Source organism: Argopecten irradians, chromosome 15, assembly GCF_041381155.1.
Source record: "Argopecten irradians isolate NY chromosome 15, Ai_NY, whole genome shotgun sequence".
NCBI classification, from domain to species: Eukaryota; Metazoa; Mollusca; class Bivalvia; order Pectinida; family Pectinidae; genus Argopecten; species Argopecten irradians.
This window is the reverse complement of record NC_091148.1, coordinates 4,700,643-4,722,787: the sequence shown is the minus strand read 5'-3', so window position 1 is coordinate 4,722,787 and position 22,145 is coordinate 4,700,643. Positions and strand designations below refer to the sequence as shown.

At 36.6% G+C, this 22,145-nt stretch overlaps 1 protein-coding gene across 2 annotated transcripts; it reads left to right on the top strand.

Moving 5' to 3' along the window:
- Window positions 1–618: 618 nt before the first annotated feature.
- LOC138309788 (SUMO-specific isopeptidase USPL1-like) lies at window positions 619–18,191 on the top strand. Of its 2 annotated transcripts, none has more exons than XM_069251000.1 (5): window positions 619–751; window positions 1,091–1,215; window positions 2,052–3,334; window positions 11,073–11,233; window positions 16,326–18,191. In XM_069251000.1, the coding sequence occupies exons 2-5, from the start codon at window positions 1,102–1,104 to the stop codon at window positions 17,858–17,860; spliced, it is 3,093 nt and encodes a 1,030-aa protein (XP_069107101.1). In that variant the 5' UTR covers window positions 619–751; window positions 1,091–1,101; the 3' UTR covers window positions 17,861–18,191. The 2 variants fall into 2 exon arrangements, with proteins under 2 accessions (XP_069107101.1, XP_069107102.1); XM_069251001.1 differs by having other exon boundaries at window positions 631–751; window positions 1,094–1,215.
- Window positions 18,192–22,145: the final 3,954 nt, after the last annotated feature.

Sequence of the window (22,145 nt, the reverse complement as noted above, 5' to 3'; positions counted from 1 at the left end):
AAAAGTCCATTATCTCAAAAAATATATCATGATAAACATTTATAAAAGGAATATCATATTTATCATATCCGATTGCCCGAAATATGGTTTATAAATGGGTGACCATTACACTAAAACTATGATGTCTTCCAAACGCCCTCGCTGTCGTACCATTGAATTACAGATTTTATAAAAAAAAAATAGTATAGCACGAACCTTAATTAAAGGGGTATTCCTTATTCGTTGTAAGCTAAAACTTCTTGAATACTTTATGAATTGAAAAGAATATTTCATTTATATGTTGATGATTTGAAAACATGTAGCTTCTTTCATTGTATGATATGGTTTAAAATGAGTATTTCATAACCCATACTGTAGGCGAGTTAGGGTAATTTTTGGCAATGAAATAATGACGACATAACGATATTCCGGATTATTTTATCAGATCGGCTTCAAAAGTAGACACGCCTAGGATTATGTTTTCAAATTGTATGAATGTAATGTAAAGTTTGCATAGTGCACAAAAGATCAATATTTTTCGCAAAAAATTGTCTGATTGCATTGTTTGTAGCTTCAAAACTATGGAACAAAATTCAAACATTTTTGCCACACAAACCCATGATACCCACAATGCATTTCCAGGAGGCAGAAAAGAAAATGGCGACCCACATGTGCGTCTACAATGCCGGGAAATGATTATTCACCGAACACTGTTAACAGCGATGAAAAACAGGATCGGAAAATGACGCATTAGTGTAAAAATTGTCCAAAGGTAATGCTACTGTACTGTCAATGTGTATATTTGTATCAGAATCGATGATGTCACGTTTTCCTAGACTAATGTGGTCGACCGAAAAACGTTTGTGTACGTTGTCGTTGATCAGACGTTGTTCGTACGAATGCATTGTTTGTAGGTACTTTTGAGCTGGTGACGAGTCTCAATTTCTATCAACAGTGCAATTTTTGATCCAGCATATACCCTACTCGGTAACATGAACTATTCAGACTGAACAAATTGGTTGAATTTCAAAATGTTATTGTAATTTGAAATATCTGTCTACCGTCATCGATCAATAATTGTATTCATTCTGTGACGTTTGATTTGTACCAGAAGGACGAAAGATGGAAGGAGGGGCGGAGATGTGTTGCGTGTGCGCAAAAAATGGCAAAACCAGCAAGTTAAAGATTTACCAAATCAACTTTGAGGAAGCCATTCGATTCTGTGAAGATGACAAGGTAAGATCTGCGTCAACAAGTAATTCATTATTTTTGTGTTACATTTTTCAAAGTACAGTTATCTTTTTAAGCTTTGCAATGAATATATTTAATTCAATTAGCAGGATTTGACTTGGGTTATCCTGTTACAAAATTAACACCCAACTAAATACCCATGGTGGTAGCGTAACTTGGTATGTCTTCAAGGGTGAAGACTTTGAGAAAGGGGAGAAGAGTGTAGCGGAATTGGACTGGGTGAATCATTGGTGGTCAAATAGCACAGCGGTAGAGCATTTTGCTAGTGTCCAGAGGTCCAGGTTCTCCTCTCCTGTTACATTATTAATTACAAAAGTTGATTTGTAGTTATTTCTACAAACATTACTTACATGCTAGCTGTATTTGTCTGGGTCAATCACAGGTATATTGTACATATCTTAATCAATAAATCATCAAGCTAGTGTTTGAAGGTCTTGGGTTCAAACTCTGGTCTTGCTGCTACTAGCGGCCAGACCAGGATTTGAATCCAGGATCTCCAAATTTAAACAACATATCCAGATAATCTGTCAATCAAGCTACCAGCTGGTCTCTAATATTCGCCCCAGACCAATTCTGCTACACATTTTATTTCTGGCTCAGGATGTATTAAATATATGGCCACAAGTTAGCCAATTATTGAAGCAATCATTGACAAAAGGTAAAAATAATCCTCTGTTATTACTGTTACTGCATTGTCAGTTCGTGAATGTTTCTTAATAGAAAAAACATTTTTATAATTGAAATATTTTAAAATAATTTGTTGCATTTTTTTTTTATTTTTTCACTTTAAATAATCTTGATTTTTTTTCTCTCTGTTTCAGTGTACATATCCGGCTGGTATGGACAATTTGTCATGGGTGCTAAACAGAAAGTTTTCAGAATTACAAGTCAGCAAGCCGTCAACGGTAAAAGCAAAAAGCCTACTGCAACATGCACACCTTACTCTAATAAAAACCCCAAATCAAAATAGAGTGCCACAGACAACACCTTTCGCCTCAAAGAATACTGAACCAACTAAACCTGCATTAAATACAAAACAACAACTAAAAACTGGACAGAATAGCTCTATGCACATTTCTTCTGCTGCATTATCAAAGACAGGGCAGAACGTCGTAGCATTCAATAAGTCCCAGGGTCAATTTCCAGCAATGCAATTGTCTACAGGAAAAGCTAAACCCAGCACTGACACTACAAAACATCAAATAGGACAGTTTTTGAAGTCTTTAACATCACAAAACACTGATGAAAGAATTCCAAAAAGTCTTTCTGTTTCTGCCGTGCAAACTGTTGTTAAAAGTGAAACTTTCTGTCCAGACAGGAGAGATCAGCTTTCTGTATTTTATCCCCAGTGGCAGAATAAAGATGCACTCTGCTGGATGGACGTCATACTTTGCTTGCTAGTCCACTGTCGGCAGATAAACATATTAAAACACAATGTCCAAGACACTGATACATCTATTGTGTGTACACTGATAAAGGCTTACAGTCAAGCTGTATCTTTGCTAAATAAAAGATTCGTTTCCAGTGATTCATCTAGTCCATCAGTTGTTGACATTCCAGTGACAATGTCCAGTAACACAAAATCTCACGTCAATTCAACACCTGCATTGTTGGAGGACAAATTTGAAAGCGGATATCATGAGGAGGAAATGAATGGCGTGAACTTTAATCCAGTTAAGAACAATGAAGAAGTGAAAACCGGTGCAGGGCTTCAGTTATTGAAATCTGATTTCTTGAAATTAATGGCATCTCATAGCGACTCGGAATGTTCCAAAGCATTTGATATTTTAGGAGACATCCGGGAGAAAATCTGGAACTTGCTTCACCCTCGCCTACGTTGTAAGAAAGGAAAGAACGACAGTCCAGTGTTCGCGATTCCTTTGCTGACCAAGAACAGCAAAGATCTGGAACAGTTGCTGAACATGAAATACAGCTTCCATTTCAACTGTTCAAGGTGTGGCTTCCAAGATGTTTTTCCCTACCAGAGAGTGCTACCAACATTCCCAAACACTGCTAAGAACTTTTCGATGAACAATCCAAAGTTCTTGCGTCCCTGCTTCAAGTGCCTGGCTAAAGGACAGACCATGTCCATGGTGTTTGAAAGGTATGTTATTGAAAGTAACAAATACATACAGTCAAACTTGTATATAAAGACCACTGAATAAAAGAAGGAAAAAGGCCTTTATAGCTTGGTGGTCTTGATACTATCAGGGTTATTTGAATTTTGTATTAAAATTGTTCATTTGGAACCCATGAAAAGTGGTCTTATTTATAAGCAGGCTGTCATTAATTAAGGCATGCAGGTTTAACTGTCTGTATGTCTATATTTAAATTTATTTATTCAGTTTTATTATGTCTTTGTTTAAATTTATTTATTCAGTTTTATTATGTGATGTATTCAAAGTGAATAGTCGGGCAATGAAAACGAGTATAAATGCGTTCATTGGCCTTCCAAAAGTTCCAACATATCAAAATGACGATCAAATTGTGCTTACTTTGTCAAGTTTAGACCATTGAAATTATGGAAAGCCCCATATAAATTTAACAGTGTTCTAAAAATAAATTCTGAAAGCGAGGCTGCATGGGAATGTCAACACGGATATAGGCAGCCGGGAGGATGTTTTAGGATTCCTTTACTATAAATTAATTTCTTTGCGTGCAGAGCGATTTTGACAGGATATTTTATTTTTCTATTTCATAAGAAATTATATATACTAAATATATTAACACCATTTTAACCGACTTAAACCTTCTTTTGCCTAACTATTCACTTTAAACTTTTGAAGAAAAGAAAATGAACAAAGTTAAATGATGTATTTTATAAACCCAATTCAATATGAAATCTTGAATACTGTATCAAGAATTTAAAAGAAAGAAATCTTGTTGATCTCAAAAATATAATCCTTCGTAAAGTTTTTAAGTATGGAAAAAATAGTGTAATTTATGAATTTATCCATAAACTCTTAAAGCAAAATTAATTTGTTTGTAATGTCTGTATGTTGCAGAATAATATCTAACTCTACTTAAATAATTAGAAGTATATATATATATATACTTTGTCCTACTGTACCGAGTTTTGTTAAAGACGATTTTGACTTTTTAACAAGGTTACCAAAAAAGGTTGTACCAGGTAGCAAATTGATTTCGTTTGATGTGGTTAGTTTATATACAAACATTCCTACCGAACTTGGTTTAAAAGCAGTCAATTTTTGGCTAGAAAAACACCCTGCTTTAATTCACAATCGAGTAAGTAAAAACTTTATTTTGGAAGCTTTGAAAATAGTTTTGAATAGAAATGCGTTTTATTTTGATAATTCATATTATCGGCAATGTAAAGGTACAGCGATGGGGACAAAGGTTGCCCCTACGTATGCTACTTTGGTTCTTGGTTACCTAGGAAATGCTTTACAGAAACATCGGGGAAATAGACAATGAACAAGCTGATTATTTAAGAAGGAATTTCATCAGATTTTTAGACGATTGTTTTATAATCTGGCAATCAGATAAAGATGTAAATACATTATTTCAAGAACTTAATAAGCTACATCCTGATATACAGTACACAATGGATTCTAGTACAGTAAAACTACCGTTTTTGGACATATCTGTACATATTAAAAATGGTGAAATCACTACTGACTTGTATTGTAAGCCGATGGATTCACATAATTATCTTGATTTATATTCAAATCATGCAAGGCATGTAAAGCTAAATATCCCCTTTAATTTAGCGTCCCGTCTAATCACAATCGTAAGTGATAAAACTATTTTAGCTAAACGCTTAGATAATTTAGTCTTTTATCTGCGCAAACAGCATTATCCACAAGAAGTTATAGATTATGGAGTTGAAAGAGCAAAAAAAGAAGGACCTATTCATTTAAGGAAACCGAATAAAGTGGAGTCCAAAAGCAATATAATACCTTTTGTCAGTACTTTTAATCCAAACAACTACAATATTTTTCCAATTGTAAAAGGTTGTGAAGATTACATGAAAAATAGCGACAGAATGAAATTGATTTTATCTAACAAGAAAATAATAAATTGCAAGCGTCAACCTAAGAACCTTAAACGTATTTTATGTGTGTCAAAATTTGATTCGAAAATTCAAGATACTTCTGTCACTAAATGTATGCAAAAGCGTTGCAAAACCTGTGATATTATTTAGGGCTGAATACGATTAGTCGAATTATCGGAGGCGATTAGATTAATGAAGCTAATTATGCCAGAAACGTTGACAGATCATGGATTTCTGAGTAAGTCATTCCGACTGGAGTTTCATCTCTTTATGCTACATGTTTTGAACTCAACAAAGCATATATGATGTGAGAAATATACTGTTAAATTACGTCTCTGTGGAAGTTTTTAAGTCATTAACTCAATGAAAAAGTGGATGTCATGAGAAAGCTGCAAACACGCTGATCGCCAATTTTCACTAGCGATCGACTCATGTGATAATCGCCGCCGGAACGCTTGGGAGTGGAAGGGGCAGTAATTAATCTTGAACTAACAAAACATGGCGGACGAGTCAGTAGTGAAAAAATATAGTTGCCTTCAATTCAAACGATTAATCGATTAGTAATCGATTAATGTGACCGAATCGAATACAAAAATTACTAATCGTTTCAGCCCTAATATTATTATAGAGTGTAAAAATTGTACATTCAAAAATGGTTTTAATTTCAAATTGAAACTAATATGAATTGTAGCATCCAAAAATGTCTCGCACTTATTTGTAGCAAATGCTCATATTTTTAGCCCACCATCATCAGATGGTGGGCTATTCAAATCGACTTTCGTCCGTGGTCCGTCGTCCGTCGTCCTTCCGTCCGTCCTTCCGTCCGTCCGTCCGTCCGTTAACAATTCTTGTTACCGCGCTATTTCTCTAAAAGTACTGAAGGGATCTTTCTCAAATTTCATATGTAGGTTCCCCTAGGACCCTAGTTGTGCATATTGTATTTTGGGACTGATCAGTCAACAAGATGGCCGCCAGGAAGCCATCTTGGATTTTGATAGTTAAAGTTTGTTACCGCTATTTCTCAGAAAGTACTGAAGGGATCTTTCTCAAATTTCATATGTAGGTTCCCCTAGGACCCTAGTTGTGCATATTGCATTTTGGGACTGATCGGTCAACAAGATGGCCGACCAGCCGCCATCTTGGATTTTGATAGTTAAAGTTTGTTACGGCTAATTCTCAGAAAGTACTGAAGGGATCTTTCTCAAATTTCATATGTAGGTTCCCCTAGGACCCTAGTAGTGCATATTGCATTTTGGGACTGATCGGTCAACAAGATGGCCGCCAGGTAGCCATCTTGGATTTTGATAGTTAAAGTTTGTTACCGCTATTTCTCAGAAAGCACTGAAGGGATCTTTCTCAAATTTCATATGTAGGTTCCCCTAGGACCCTAGTTGTGCATATTGCATTTTGGGACTGATCGGTCAACAAGATGGCCGACCAGCCGCCATCTTGGATTTTGATAGTTAAAGTTTGTTACGGCTAATTCTCAGAAAGTACTGAAGGGATCTTTCTCAAATTTCATATGTAGGTTCCCCTAGGACCCTAGTAGTGCATATTGCATTTTGGGACTGATCGGTCAACAAGATGGCCGCCAGATAGCCATCTTGGATTTTGATAGTTAAAGTTTGTTACCGCTATTTCTCAGAAAGCACTGAAGGGATCTTTCTCAAATTTCATATGTAGGTTCCCCTAGGACCCTAGTTGTGCATATTGATTTTGGGACTGATCGGTCAACAAGATGGCCGCCAGGCAGCCATCTTGGATTTTGATAGTTAAAGTTTGTTACCGCTATTTCTCATAAAGTATTGAAGGGATCTTTCTCAAATTTCATATGTAGGTTCCTGTAGGACACTAGTTGTGCATATTGCAGTTTGGGACTGATCGGTCAACAAGATGGCCGACCAGCCGCCATCTTGGATTTTGATAGTTAAAGTTTGTTACCGCTAATTCTCAGAAAGTACTGAAGGGATCTTTCTCAAATTTCATATGTAGGTTCCCCTAGGACCCCAGTTGTGCATATTGCATTTTGGGACTGATCGGTCAACAAGATGGCCGACCGGTGGCCATCTTGGATTTTGATAGTTAAAAGTTTGTTACCGCTATTTCTCCAGAAAGTATTGAAGGGATTGTTCTCAAATTTCATATGTAGGTTCCCCTAGGACCCTAGTTCTGCATAATTACATTTTGGGACTGTTCGGTCAACAAGATGGCCGACAAGCAGCCATCTTGGATTTTGATAGTTAAAGTTTGTTACGGCTATTTCTTAGAAAGTATTGAAGGGATTGTTCTCAAATTTCATATGTAGGTTCCCCTAGGACCCTTGTAGTGCATATTGCATTTTGGGACTGATCAGTCAACAAGATGGCCGCCAGGTAGCCATCTTGGATTTTGATAGTTAAAGTTTGTTACCGCTATTTCTCAAAAAGCACTAAAGGGATCTTTCTCAAATTTCATATGTAGGTTCCCCTAGGACCCCAGTTGTGCATATTGCATTTTGGGACTGATCGGTCAACAAGATGTCCGCCAGGTAGCCATCTTGGATTTTGATAGTTAAAGTTTGTTACCGCTATTTCTCAGAAAGCACTGAAGGGATCTTTCTCAAATTTCATATGTAGGTTCCCTAGGACCCCAGTTGTGCATATTGCATTTTGGGACTGATCGGTCAACAAGATGGCCGACCGGTGGCCATCTTGGATTTTGATAGTTAAAGTTTGTTACCGCTATTTCTCAGAAAGTACTGAAGGGATTTTTCTCAAATTTCATATGTAGGTTCCCCTAGGACCCCAGTTGTGCATATTGCATTTTGGGACTGATCGGTCAACAAGATGGCCGACCGGTGGCCATCTTGGATTTTGATAGTTAAAGTTTGTTACCGCTATTTCTCAGAAAGCACTGAAGGGATCTTTCTCAAATTTCATATGTAGGTTCCCCTAGGACCCCAGTTGTGCATATTGCATTTTGGGACTGATCGGTCAACAAGATGGCCGACCGGTGGCCATCTTGGATTTTGATAGTTAAAGTTTGTTACCGCTATTTCTCAGAAAGTATTGAAGGGATTGTTCTCAAATATCATATGTAGGTTCCTCTAGGACCCTAGTTCTGCTTATTGCATTTTGCGACCACCAACTTGGATTTTGATAGTTTAAAGTTTGAAAAGCAGAAAAAAAGAATTGTAAGTTTGAAAAGCAGAGAAAAGATCCCTCTTTCATTTGTCAGACATAGATCAATCTTTGGTGGGCGCCAAGATCCCTCTGGTTTTCTGTTACCATGTCAAAAATACCAAATTACTGTTTCTTTTTGTTTCCGGGCTATAACTCCAAAACTGTTCAACGCAGCTCCATGAAATTTTCTGTATACATCAGACAAAAGTTCTAGTTGTGCCTTTTGCTATTGCGGACCTTCCATTTTTGGAATATTTTCTGTTACCATTAGGAGTGTCATGGTTAACCGAAAATATGGTTAACCGAAATATCCAATTGTACGATTCAGTTTGGTACGATGATTCTTAGTTTCTGTTCGGTTCATTAAAAAAATAAATGTCCTATATTGCCTGTAATTTACATGTATTAACTGTATTGCTGATTATTTCATTGAAATACGGCGAAATTGTGTGCCAGAATCCCGAGAAATACACCTGTATACAGACATACTTGTGTAACATGTGTGCTAGTTCAGTCATTCAGAAGATTGTTTTTTGCTATCTGCAGATAATTTTTGCACATGTATAATATCTAAATGATATATTTCACTTATTGTTTGATATATCATAATTGTTGATGATTTTATTATAATTTTTTTCAACAATCCCCCAGAATATCGGCAGCTCAATCAGATCGCCATTGTGTTGCGATTGTAAACAATCCTGTTTCCGTCAGCCAAAATTCTGTTAATTTAACCGTTTTACGATTGAACATGCACCTGGTACGTAATAATGTTCATCTTTATTATAATTCCAATGCATATTACTTCTTTTAAACACTTTTTTCCAAGATTATAATATTGATGTATTGAATTGTGGTAAAACTTAGGATTTTCACATGTCAATCATATCAAACCTAAGTAAATGTTCAAATATGTTTGTTTAAAGGTATCCCACTGCCGACAGATCATAATGATAATGATATTCAACATTTGAATAAAAATTGGTATTTATCGTGTTATATGTCTAATAAACACAAAAATATTATAAAATATTTTTTTGTTGTTGCATGCACAATCAGTTCTTCATTCCATACAGGATATGGTGCCATGGATTTTTTTCAGGATGCAATTACTTGTTTTTGATGTTTTTAATTCTAAGTAAAATTTTGATAGAGAAAAAAAACATTTGTTTTGAGTGATGTACCATATTTTTAAAATCTAAAGCAAAACTTGTTTTTGATACTAAATAGACTTAAATAGTGTTTATTAATAAGTAAGATTTGCCTGAACCGAACCGAATAAACCGAAAATGGATTTCCGGACTATAACTCCAAAACCGTTCAACGCAGCTCCATGAAATTTTCTGAATATATCAGGCAAGTGCCCTAGTTGTGCCTTTTGCTATTGCGGACCTTCCATTTTAGGTGTTTGTTTCTGTTACCATGTCAAAAATACCAAATTACTGTTTCTTTTTGTTTCCGGGCTATAACTCCAAAACCGGTCAATGCAACTCCATGAAACTTTCTGTATACGTATGTCAGATGTCACAAGTCCCCTAGTTGTGCCTTTTGCTGTTTCGGACCTTCAATTTACGGATTTTTTTCTATTACCATGGAAAAATACCAAATTACAGTTTCTTTCTGTTACCTGCTGATATTTTTTTTTAGCCCACCATCATCAGATGGTGGGCTATTTAAATCACATTTTTTCTGTGGTCCGTCGTCCGTCCGTCCGTCCGACCGACCGACCGTCCGTCCGACCGTCCGTTAACAATTCTTGTTATCGCTATTTCTCAGAAAGCACCGAAGGGATCTGTCTCACATTTCATATGTAGGTTCCCCTAGGGCCCTAGTTGTGCATATTGCATTTTGGGACCAATCGGTTAACAAGATGGCCGCCAGGCAGCCATCTTGGATTTTGATACTTAAAGTTTGTTATCGCTATTTCTCAGAAAGTACAGAAGGGATCTGTCTCAAATTTCATATGTAGGTTCCCCTAGGGCTTTAGTTGTGCATAATGCGTTTTTGGATCGATCCGTCAACAAAATGGCCACCAGGCTGCCATCTTGGAATTTGATAGTTAAAGTTTGTTATCGCTATTTCTCAGAAAGTATTGAATGAATCTGTCTCAAATTTCATATATAGGTTCCCCTAGGGCCCTAGTTGTGCATATTTCGATTTGGGACCGATCGATCAACAAGATTGCCGCCAAGGAGCCATCTTGGATTTTGATAGTTGAAGTTTGTTACTGCTATTTCTCAGAAAGTACTGAAGCGATCTGTCTCTAATTTTATATGTAGTATGTTTGCAAAAGTTTGAAAAGCAGAGAAAAGATCCCTCTTTCCATTGTCAGACATAGATCATTCTTTGGTGGGCGCCAAGATCCCTTTGGGATCTCTTGTTATATTGGTCAGACAGGAATGGAATTGAGAAAGAGAGTTACATTACACCGACAACAAACCAAAACAGACCATCTCAGATATTTAACAGTAAACGAACATTGTCATATGTGTGCTAATGATAACTTTTTTATTTTACCAATATATCAATTGTCTAATTCAGATCGTTTAAACAGTTGTGTTTTCTTTTTATGTATATGGAAACCATCACATGGACACAGTTCTTTTTTAATTATATATATGATTCAAGATCTAGACTTATATTAAATTCTACTTTCTATGTTTCAGACTGCCACCCGTGCTCATGCTACACTTCCAAGAAGGTTTACACAGCAACAAGTTCTCCGGATACGATTTCCATCACCAGAATCAACTGTACCAGGTCACCGGGGTTATTCAGTACAGAAACGATCCAGATCACTTTATAGCTTGGATACGCAATCCTAAACGTAAGTTAGTTTACTATTATATAAAAAAAACTTATTTATGCCTGTCATTAAATTTTACGAGTTTCGCTGGTGATAAGAAACTGCAAAATTAGATCTTTGGGGGAAAAGTTCTTATGTATAAAAGTGCCAAAATCAAGGCTTCGCAAAAATAATGGGGTTTACATTACTGTATATATATAATCACAGAACTTGGTATTTCAAGTAAGTTAAGGAAAATCTGAAGTTAAAAAATTTGACATCTTATTTGTCAGTGTTGCTGCAGATAATGGAATTATTTTGATACATAAATGAGAAATTGATAAAGGACATTTAAGCAATTAAAATAAAAGTCCAGTCCTTTTTAGCCGACCATCATCAGATGGTGGGCTATTCAAATCGTCTTTCGTCCGTGGTCCGTCCGTCCGTCCGTCCGTCCTTCCGTCCGTCCGTTAACAATTCTTGTTACCGCTATTTCTCAGAAAGTGCTAAAGGGATCTTTTTCAAATTTCATATTTAGGTTCCCCTAAGACCCTTGTTGTGCATATTGCATTTTGGGACCGATCGGGCAACAAGATGGCCAACAGGCGGCCATCTTGGATTTTGATGGTTAAAATTTGTTACCGCTATTTCTCAAAAAGTACTGAAGGGATCTTTCTCAAATTTCATATACAGGTTCCCCTAGGGCCCTAGTTGTGCATATTGCATTTTGGGACCGATCGGTGAACAAGATGGCCGACAGGCGGCCATCTTGGATTTTGATAGTTAAAGTTTGTTACCGCTATTACTCAAAAAGTGCTGGAGGGATCTTTCTCAAATTTCATATACATGATCCCCTAGGACCCTTGTTGTGCATATTGCATTTTGGGACCGATTGGTGAACAAGATGGATGACAGGCGGCCATCTTGGATTTTGATAATTAAAGTTTGTTACCGCTATTTCTCAAAAAGTACCGAAGGGATCTTTCTCAAATTTCATATAAAGGTTCCCCTAGGACGCTAGTTGTGCATATTGCATTTTGGGATCGATCGGTACACAAGATGGCCGACAGGTGGCCATCTTGGATTTTGATAGTTAAAGTTTGTTACCGCTATTTCTCAAAAAGTACCGAAGGGATCTTTCTCAAATTTCATATACAGGTTCCCCTAGGGCCCTAGTTGTGCATATTTCATTTTGGGACTGATCGGTGAACAAGATGGCCGACAGGCGGCCATCTTGGATTTTGATAGTTAAAGTTTGTTACCGCTATTTCTCAAAAAGTACCAAAGGGATCTTTCTCAAATTTCTTATATAGGTTTTCCTAGGGCCCTAGTTGTGCATATTGCATTTTGGGACCGATTGATGAACAAGATGGCCGACAGGTGGCCATCTTGGATTTTGATAGTTAAAGTTTGTTACCGCTATTTCTCAAAAAGTGCTGAAGGGATCTTTCTCAATTTTCATATACAGGTTCCCCTAGGATCCTAGTTGTGCATATTGGATTTTGGGACCGATCGGTAAACAAGATGGCCGACTGACGGCCATCTTGGATTTTGATAGTTAAAGTTTGTTATCGCTATTTCTCAGAAAGTACTGAAGGGATCTTTCTCAAATTCCATGCATAGGTTCCCCTTGTACCCTAGTTGTGCATAGGACTGATGCGTAATGCCTTTCGGGACTGATCGGTAAACAAGATAGGCAACCGGCCGCCATCTTAGATTTCATTGTTGAAGTTTGTTACCACTATTTCTTAGAAAGTACTATAGCGATCTGTAGCGATATGTAGTGTGTTTGAAAAAGTTTGAAAAGCAGGGAAAAGATCCCTTTTCCATTGTCAGACATTGATCATTCTTTGGTGGGCGCCAAGATCCCTCTGGGATCTCTTGTTTAACAAAGCAGCTGTTGTAAATGAGAGGGTTTTTGCCAGGCCTTTATGGGGTCTGGTAAACGGACCCATTCCCCATTGAAAAATAACACTGTATTTTCCCAAATTCAGTCACTATTTTCCCAATCATGGCATTAAGTTAATACCGCAAATGATATCTCAATATACCTCCGGTATCGGTTATTAATATCTAATGTCCTGTACCAGTCCATTCCATGTGGGAAACATCATTTTTCAATAGTTTACGTTCGCGGAAGCGTTCCGATTTCAGTGGCGAAGTTCCACAACTTTTTGGACTTTGCAATCAAACCCACCTGAAAAATGGTGGCCATGACAGGTGAGTCGGCCGGCCGAGAGCGCAGGTAAACTAACAGGGGTACAGACGCAAAACATCAACCAGACATAAAAGTAGGATTATAAATGGCGATCACCATATAATTAACACCTCAGGCACAGTATCTGGGGTCCTGTCAGTTGGTATTTTTGGCATGTAGCCCACTTTCAGTGTGGTAAGTGACGGTCGACAGTAGGTTTGAGCCAGAGGTTTTGTCTGCTATTTAATTTGTTAAGTATTGGTTGTAAATTAAAAATAGTGTTTGAATCCATACATAGATGTTTGTGTATACATGTAGTATGTTTCATTTTCAAACGTCTTTGACAATTTACATAGGCCTCATGTATTTGCATTTTGCCATAATTTCTGCATTGATCAGTTACATTTGTACGTTCCAAGTGTTTTATTTTGGACGCTCCATCGCCAACAGAGCATAAACGGTACTCATTATTTGAACTATAATTTGTGTTTTAGTCTTGTATAGACAGTGTTCCAGCTAGGATTTGAAAAGGGCAGGGCGCTGGGCGAAAAAAGGGCATTTTTTTCCGCGACATAAAACTTTTAGGGCATTTTATATATATGACATACAGCTAATATCAGAAACAACTGTATAATATGTATATCATTGCATCATAATCGTCAATGATTGTAATATCAATACCTATATTATGGCATCAAGTATACTCTGGGAGTGTTTTGTGGATTCTCCAAAATGTCTGAGACATAGAAAGAAAATGTTGACTGTTTTGATAATAATTTGTTTATTTTTTATTTGGATTAACAGGATGCCACAAAATCTGCTTTGTTTCAGTTCTGTAGTTGTCTCTGTACTCTCTGTTGATTCCTTAAGTCTTACTTTAAGAACATCTTCCACATATTTGTTTTTGCAATGTGTGTTGTCATTTACAAAATCCATTCAGTCTTGCATCAAGTAACATTTACCAAATAAGTACATGCATTATAAATTGCCACAATTTGTCTTTAAGTGATCATGTGTTTACCATTTTGTTTCATAATTTAGTTCTATCCATGAGCTTGAATGGATTTACAGAATGAAAAGAGAAGAAACAAAATTCTTTCAATTAAATTCAATTTATTTAACAACTATATAGCTAGTAAATGTTGAAAACAATGTATCCACAGCTCCCTTTAATCTCACCATGCACTCAGTAGACATACCTACACATCTCTCAGACATTACAAGTTATCAATATTAAAACAAACACACTTTCATCCATGATATCAAGAAGTTAATAAATTGAAATTAAAAAATATATACAAATTGTAACAAAGTTGCATGTCCAAATTAAGTAGTTAACAACAATTGTAATTGACTTCAAAAAGAGTTCTTTGATAAAAGTATGTGTATATATAACCTAGGAAATTTGTCACACATCACTAAATCACTGACACACAATAAAATAAGGCTGGTTGTGAGGTGTTCAAATGTGTCAGCTAGCGCTGGACATCAGGAGTACTAGTACTAGTCCTCAGCATCAGATTTGTCATCTATGGAGTAGAAGGAAGCTCTACAAAATTAAAAAGAAACCCAAAATATTAAACAATTGGACCATTCTTCAAATTTTATTCTCAATGTTAATTATTTGAAATTGCATGTCTCTGAATTAACGTTTGTGAACGAAAAATACGGCTTATAGTAATACTTTTTGTTCAAATTAAGTTTAAATAAATGTATAGAATTAAATGAGAAATTCGATGACTGAAATAACTCCGTGTATTTTGATGATTTGTGCCTGGACTTAACGAAGCCATGCCTCACGGCTCAGACTACCATAAAATCTATAATTAAACGACAAATTACGCACTATATCTATTCCAAAGTGTTATCGGTGGCCTAGAATAATAATTGCCAATTCAAAATCTCGCTTCTTGACCGATAAAGCTTCGTATTTTGTGAATTTATTTACTTTTTGCACATCAAAGAAAAGCCGACACGCGAAAATGCCACGCCGATTTTGAAGCAATCGAGGCAAAAATGTATCGAAATATATGACGAAAATTGCATATAACTACATACCTGAACATCCACAAAAGATCGTGACATTTCTTTGCCGATTTGTTGAGTTCTTGGCGAGATAAAAATATTGTAAATTTGTTTATTGTAAGTCGGAAGTTGAAGACATCAATGATATGCGCGAGCAAACAGGAAGCAGGAAGTTGTGTTAGCTAGACTTGCTAAGTCCGGAATTTGGGCCGACGATATCGGGACAGTATGGGGAAATCGAAAAAAGGGCAGGGCGATGGGGGAAAAGGGCAGGGCGCTGGAAATTAAGGGCAGGGCGCCGCGCCCTGCTAAACCGACCTAGCTGGAACACTGATAGATGTATATGTCTAATTATCACAAAAAATAATATGAAATAATTTATTTTGCCTTTGGTGCATGCACAATTTTTTTTACTTCATTCGATATGACATAGTGCCACAGATATTTTTTGGGATCATGCAATAGATTATTTTCATATTTTTATCTTGAAGTAAAAGTAGAAGCTCAAAATTTTTAATGGTGGTAATGGTGTAAAGAAAACAACTTTTGTAACTGAACAAAAAATACTAATTCATCTGCTCTTTTTGTTTTTTTTGATAGAGAAAAAATACTGTTTGTCAGCGGTGGAGTATCTTTATATTATTAACATGCAATATAAATAACATACAGCATCAAAGATAATTAATATGATAAATTTATCATTTTTTTATTACTGAACACTGACTTAATAGTTAATAAATATTTTGAGTCAGACTTAATTAAAATGATGATGATAATATCCCAATTTTTTAATAACAGCGATAATGTTTTCCCAATTTTTGCTCTGGGTCCTTTTCCCCAAATAGCTGGCAAAAACCCGGAAATGTCTTTTGCTAACATGGTAATAATCAATTTCTTATTTATGTGTTACAGTTGAATTGTGGATGGAATGTAATGACCTGAAGTCACCCGTCTGTCAGTTTGATGAGACAAGCCCAGGCTTCCCAGCTAGTCAGGTTCACATTATGATGTGGGAGGCCATCGGACCTGAGAAATCCAACACCACCCAGGCTGGTACAAAGAATCAAAGTAATAAGCTATTCATCAACTCTGCTGTTGGGAAATTCAATGCCGACCCGGCTGATACAAAGATACAGAGTAATGAGTCATTCAACAACTCAAATGTAGGGAAATACAACACCATGGTGGTATTAGGTAACTCAGTTCTAGACGTACCAATGGAAACCAATGTCTTAGACCAGGACAATTTAATGTCATTTGTTGCAGGAAATGAAGATGCTGTAGAGCCTGCCTCGGGCAATGGTGGCACTGCAGATGTTCCTGCTCCAAGCTCTTTCAGTTTGGTTCCTGCACCGTCGACTATAAATCCAGCTCCTGTGAGAGCTTTTCAGTTGCCCATTGGTGCTTCAAATATGACTGCTTTGTCAGACGTTAACAGGACTATACCGGTAAATCCCATTTCTAAGATTGTGAATGTTGAAAATGATCGCAAACAGAATACTCAGACACCCTTTGTGATTAAACAACAACAGGTAGGGAATGTGACCAAGAGTTCTCTTCCTGGTGATGGAAAAAGTTGTAATGGTGCTTCAAAATCAACAGCATCTGCATACAATATTCTCAACAAAACCAAGAACAATGTGAACATGCTGAGAAATATGAAAAATCCCAGATCAATGTCAGTTTCTACATCGGAAGCTAGAGGATATCCAGCAAACGTCCAGTGTTTGAAAGATCAAGAAACCATTAGTTTTCTAAATCGTATTCTAGGGAAAGGGAAAGAGAAACCCGTAGTTTCTCCAATTGTCAAAGGGAAAGTTTTCGAAGGGTACAAGTCAAAGTCAGCGACACATTTTACTGTAAAGAGCAGGACAAGAAGTGAAACTGCTGAAACCGAATCTGTGACAAGCAGACCAAACAGTCCAGCTCTCAGTTGTCATAGCGACTCTTTTGTTATCCAGAAAAGGAAATCGGAACTAGTGTCTGAAAATAATAGACTTCCTGTGCTAAAACGGCGAAGGTCGCAAGATACTAACTTCTCCTCGACACGTCAACCAGTACACGTGAAGTCTCTCAGTCTTGATACGGCTACGTCACTTACAGGTCACCAGTTAATGTCTAGTAATGCAAGTACAAACAGAAACATGGTAGAAACAGCAGAGCTTAATGGTCAGTGTAGTTATAATAACCGTGAACTTCTGTCCTCAGATGTCAGAAACAATTGTATCTTCCAGGAATCGGACATTCTACAGAATCTTTACAGTGCTTTAAACATTGAAATGCCTGTTGATATGGATGATGGTAAACCTCAGATGAAAACTGTTGCTGGGCAGATGGGCGTAGAAAACATCCCAGATATTTCTGATCTAGACAATTTCATCAACAGTAGCGCTAGCTGTGATACCAACATGGAAGACAACTTTGATGACTTTCTATCTGAACTTTGATCATGCAGTCATTTGGGGAAACATGTAAAGGAGCAGATACATGTGAGATTTTAATCAAACTCTCTTTGTGTCTTGGAAACATAAAATTGATCAGGTTTAATTGTAACAAAAAAAGATGTAAAATGTTTTAAATACCAAGTAAACCTAAAGACATTATCTAATTTTTAGCTCACCTGGCCCGAAGGGCCGGTGAGCTTATGTCATGGCGCGGCGTCCGTCGTCCGTCCGTCCGTCCGTCAACATTTCCTTTAAATCGCTACTAGTCATAGAGTTCTGCATGGATTGTAACCAAATTTGGCCACAAGCATCCTTGGGGGAGGGGGAACAGAACTTGTATGCCGGGGGGGGGAACAGAACTTGTATAAATTTTGGCTCTGATCCCCCAGGGGCAGGAGGGGCGGGGCCCAATAGGGGAAATAGAGGTAAATCCTTTAAATCGCTACTAGTCATAGAGTTCTGCATGGATTGTAACCAAATTTGGCCATAAACAACCTTGGGGGAAGGGGAACAGAACTTGTATAAATTTTGGCTCTGGCTCCCCGGGGGCAGGAGGGGCGGGGCCCAATAGGGGAAATAGAGGTAAATCCTTTAAATTGCTACTAGTCATAGAGTTCTGCATGGAATGTAACAAAATTTGGCCAGAAATATCCTTGGGAGAATAAGAACTGAGTTTGTATAAATTTTGGCACTGGTCCCGGGGGGCAGGAGGGGCGGGGCCCAATAGGGGAATTATAGGTAAATCTTATAATTCGGTACTTGTCCTAGAGTTCTGCATGGATTGTAACCAAATTTGGCCATAAACATCCTTTGGGGTAGGAGAACAGAACTTGTATAAATTTTGGCTCTGACCCTCCAGGAGCAGGAGGGGGGGGCCCGATAGGGGAAATAGAGATAAATTCTATTAATTGCTACTTGTCCTAGAGATTTGCTTGGATTGTGACCAAATTTGACGATAAACATCGTTGGGGGAAGGAGAACAGAACTTTGGCTCTGACCCCCTGAGGGCAGGAGGGGTGGGGCCCAATAGGGGACTTAGAGGTTAATATTAAAATTCCTTCAGAAAAGAAACAATGAACCTGTATTCAGAACATTACTTGGCATTACAAACCAGGTGAGCAATACAGGCCCTCTGGGCCTCTTGTATAAATAACTAATTTAGCTAAGCTTTCAAAATAAATTAATCTAGTACATAAGGTATTGGACCCCATGGAGATTACTAAAATCATAACTATAAAACAGTTTGGGAAAATCTTTATAGACAATAAGACATGATAGATTTTAGATGAAATGGGAAATGATAACTTAAATTAATAGATTATTTAGATGAAATGGGAAATTATGATAACTTAAATTAATAGATTTATCTTTAGATCAATCTTATTATAATTAGACTGTACTATAAGATCTAACAACGCCCTGTTTGGGATCACCTTGTCTCTAGCTACATAGTAGTATTCATGTATCTTAAATGATTTTGAAACTATCACATGACTGACATATGGGCATAGTAATGTTTACTTTTATTTTAGCATTTCGCAGTAGGATTTCCATTTAGAAGCAAAGATTGCTCAAGATTTACTCAATTCTTGATTAAGATTTCTTTTTGTACCTGTATTCTTTGACATTTTGCATTGGTAGGTATACTGTCATGTGCATGCATGCATATTAAGATATTCTTGTCAATTTGTAAAATCCAGTTTTCCGATTGATGCATATCTTCAACATTGCTGAAAAGTGGTAAGTCAGAAAGATTCTTATTGAAAATTATTATAAGTAATAGAAACCCAATTTACCCATTGAAAATAGACCTAGAGTTCACCTGAAGTGATTCAATGTACACATGACAAAACCAGGGTGTTGGATGTTTGCCTGAATAATTAGTTACATATTTATCAATCAGTCTGTAGTGGTCCAAATCAGGCTTCACTATTGTTTGTTAATTGATAATGTGTTTTTGTGAGTTAATGAAACATAGACATGTGTGTACCTTGTTTTGTAACTACACAAAATAACGGTGAAAATATCTGTAGAATTTACCCCTGTGAGTGTGTTCAAATCATGTACATCCATTATCACAATTCGCATTTTTATTACATTTTCTATATTTTTGTTATTGTTGAACATTTTTATAGATTGTTGAATTTTGAAATACAAATTAAAAAGTTAAATGGTCAAGTGACATTTTGAATTACTTTGATGTCTTCAAAACTAGAAATGAAATTTGATGACTTGGAAACAGTACGGGGAAAGGAGGTAACTCTCTTATTGTAATGTGAAAGTGAAAATAGCTCTTGCCTCTCCATTGTGCATGTATGAAGTAAGGTATTAAAGCTATGAAAGCCATGATGGTGTAAATGATAACTAATTATAAATGTTTTTGGATAATAATTTCCATGAGCATTTATAAATTTACATCAAAATCTAGGACCAAAGAGCAGATGTGTATTGCTACAAAAAGCAGATGTAATTTTTTGTGTATTTGGAAACTGATGTTTAAGATATCATGTGTCTTTTTATATTTTGAGTATGGTGATGCACAGATTTATATAGATTTATGTATTTGATTTTGTTTTCTCCATACCATGTATGGAATGGGTATTGTAACCAAGGCCCAAGGGTTCAGATAATTTAAAGGCTAGCTTCTAACCATTGAAAGTCATGGCATGGACACTCATTGGTGTACATAACTTCATGTCTCTTGAAGGAGTTCAAGTTTCAGGAGTTTATGATCATGCATATGTGATCAAGAGATAGGTATGCAGAATCATGTTTTCTTATTCAAAACTTTTACTGAGATGTTGAACTTTGAACTATAGCATTTAGTTATAATCGGTATGTGTTCTAGTTTCTAAAACTATTTTTTCATAAGTATGCTTAAGTTTCCTATTCTAAATTATTGTTTCCTAGAATCATCGGCTTTAATTTCTCATTGCAAGTTTCGATTACCAATAATCTGTAAAGACTATGCAATATCATATTTGTCTTACTTTCCTTAATTCTTACATTTTTAGGTCACCTGAGACGAAGTCTCAAGTGACCTTTTCTAATCGCCTTTTGTCCGTCGTCGTGCGTCCTCGGTCGTGTGTTCGTAAACAATTTACATTTTCGACTTCTTCTCAAAAACTGCTGAAGCAATTTCAATGAAATTTTGCACAAACCTTCTAAGGCATAAGGCCAATCAAAATTGTGAATTATATAACCCCCACCCCCCAGGGGGCTGTGGGAGGGGCCAAAAGGGGTAAAATTGACTAAAATTTCAAAAATCCTTCCTCCACTCACAGATGTGGTAGAATCAAATACTCTTCATAGATAGAAAGGTCTCAAGGCCCTCTACAAAAATTGTGAATTATATGACCCTGGGGTCTCAGGTTTCCCCCTGGGGAGGGGGTTAAGTTTACTATAGTTTATATAGTGAAAACACATTTTAGAGCATTACTTGGTCATTTATAATAGAAAATTAGTCAAATGTTGTCAGAATTATCCCTATGAAATGGCTATTGAATTCTATTAACAAATTTTCTATGACTGACTCCCAGGGGCCTTAGGGGTGGGGCCAAAAGGGGTAAAATAGGCTAAAACTTCAAAAATCTAATTCTAAAATTCTGGAACTGGTAGAATCAAATACTCTTCACAGATAGAAAGGTCTTAAGGTCATTTACAAAAATTGTGAATTATATGACCCTGGGGTCTCATGTTTCCCCTTGGGGAGGGGGTCAAGTAACTATAGTTTATATAGGAAAAAACACATATATGAATGTTTTTTGCTTATTTTTCATAGGAAATTAGTAAAACTGGGTTAGAATGTTTAGCCTGAGATAGCATTTTATCGTCATAACCATATTGGTCCTGGCTGACCTCCAGGGGCCTTAGGGGCGGGGCCAAAAAAGGCCTCAGGCTGACCCCAAGGGGCCAGAGGGGCGGGGCCAAAAGGGGTAATAGGCTAAAACTTCAAAATCTTATTCTGAATTCACAGATTTGATGGAACCAAATAATCTTCATAGATTAAAAAGTGAAATTTATGAAATGACTGACATTGACTGACTTCTTATTTGGTTTTGTTGTTTAACATTGGCAAAGCAAATTGGAATTTTAAGCATAAGGTTTGGTAACATAATACACTATCAAAATGAAAAACAAAATAATAAAAAATTCTAAAAGTTTCAACTTTAAAGTTTATTCTAATTCGTAAATACTTTTTACAGATTTGAACCAACTTTGCAATGCTTCTGTAGCAGCACACAGGTGATCGTCAAGGCCTCTTGGGCCTCTTGTAAATTTGATCAAT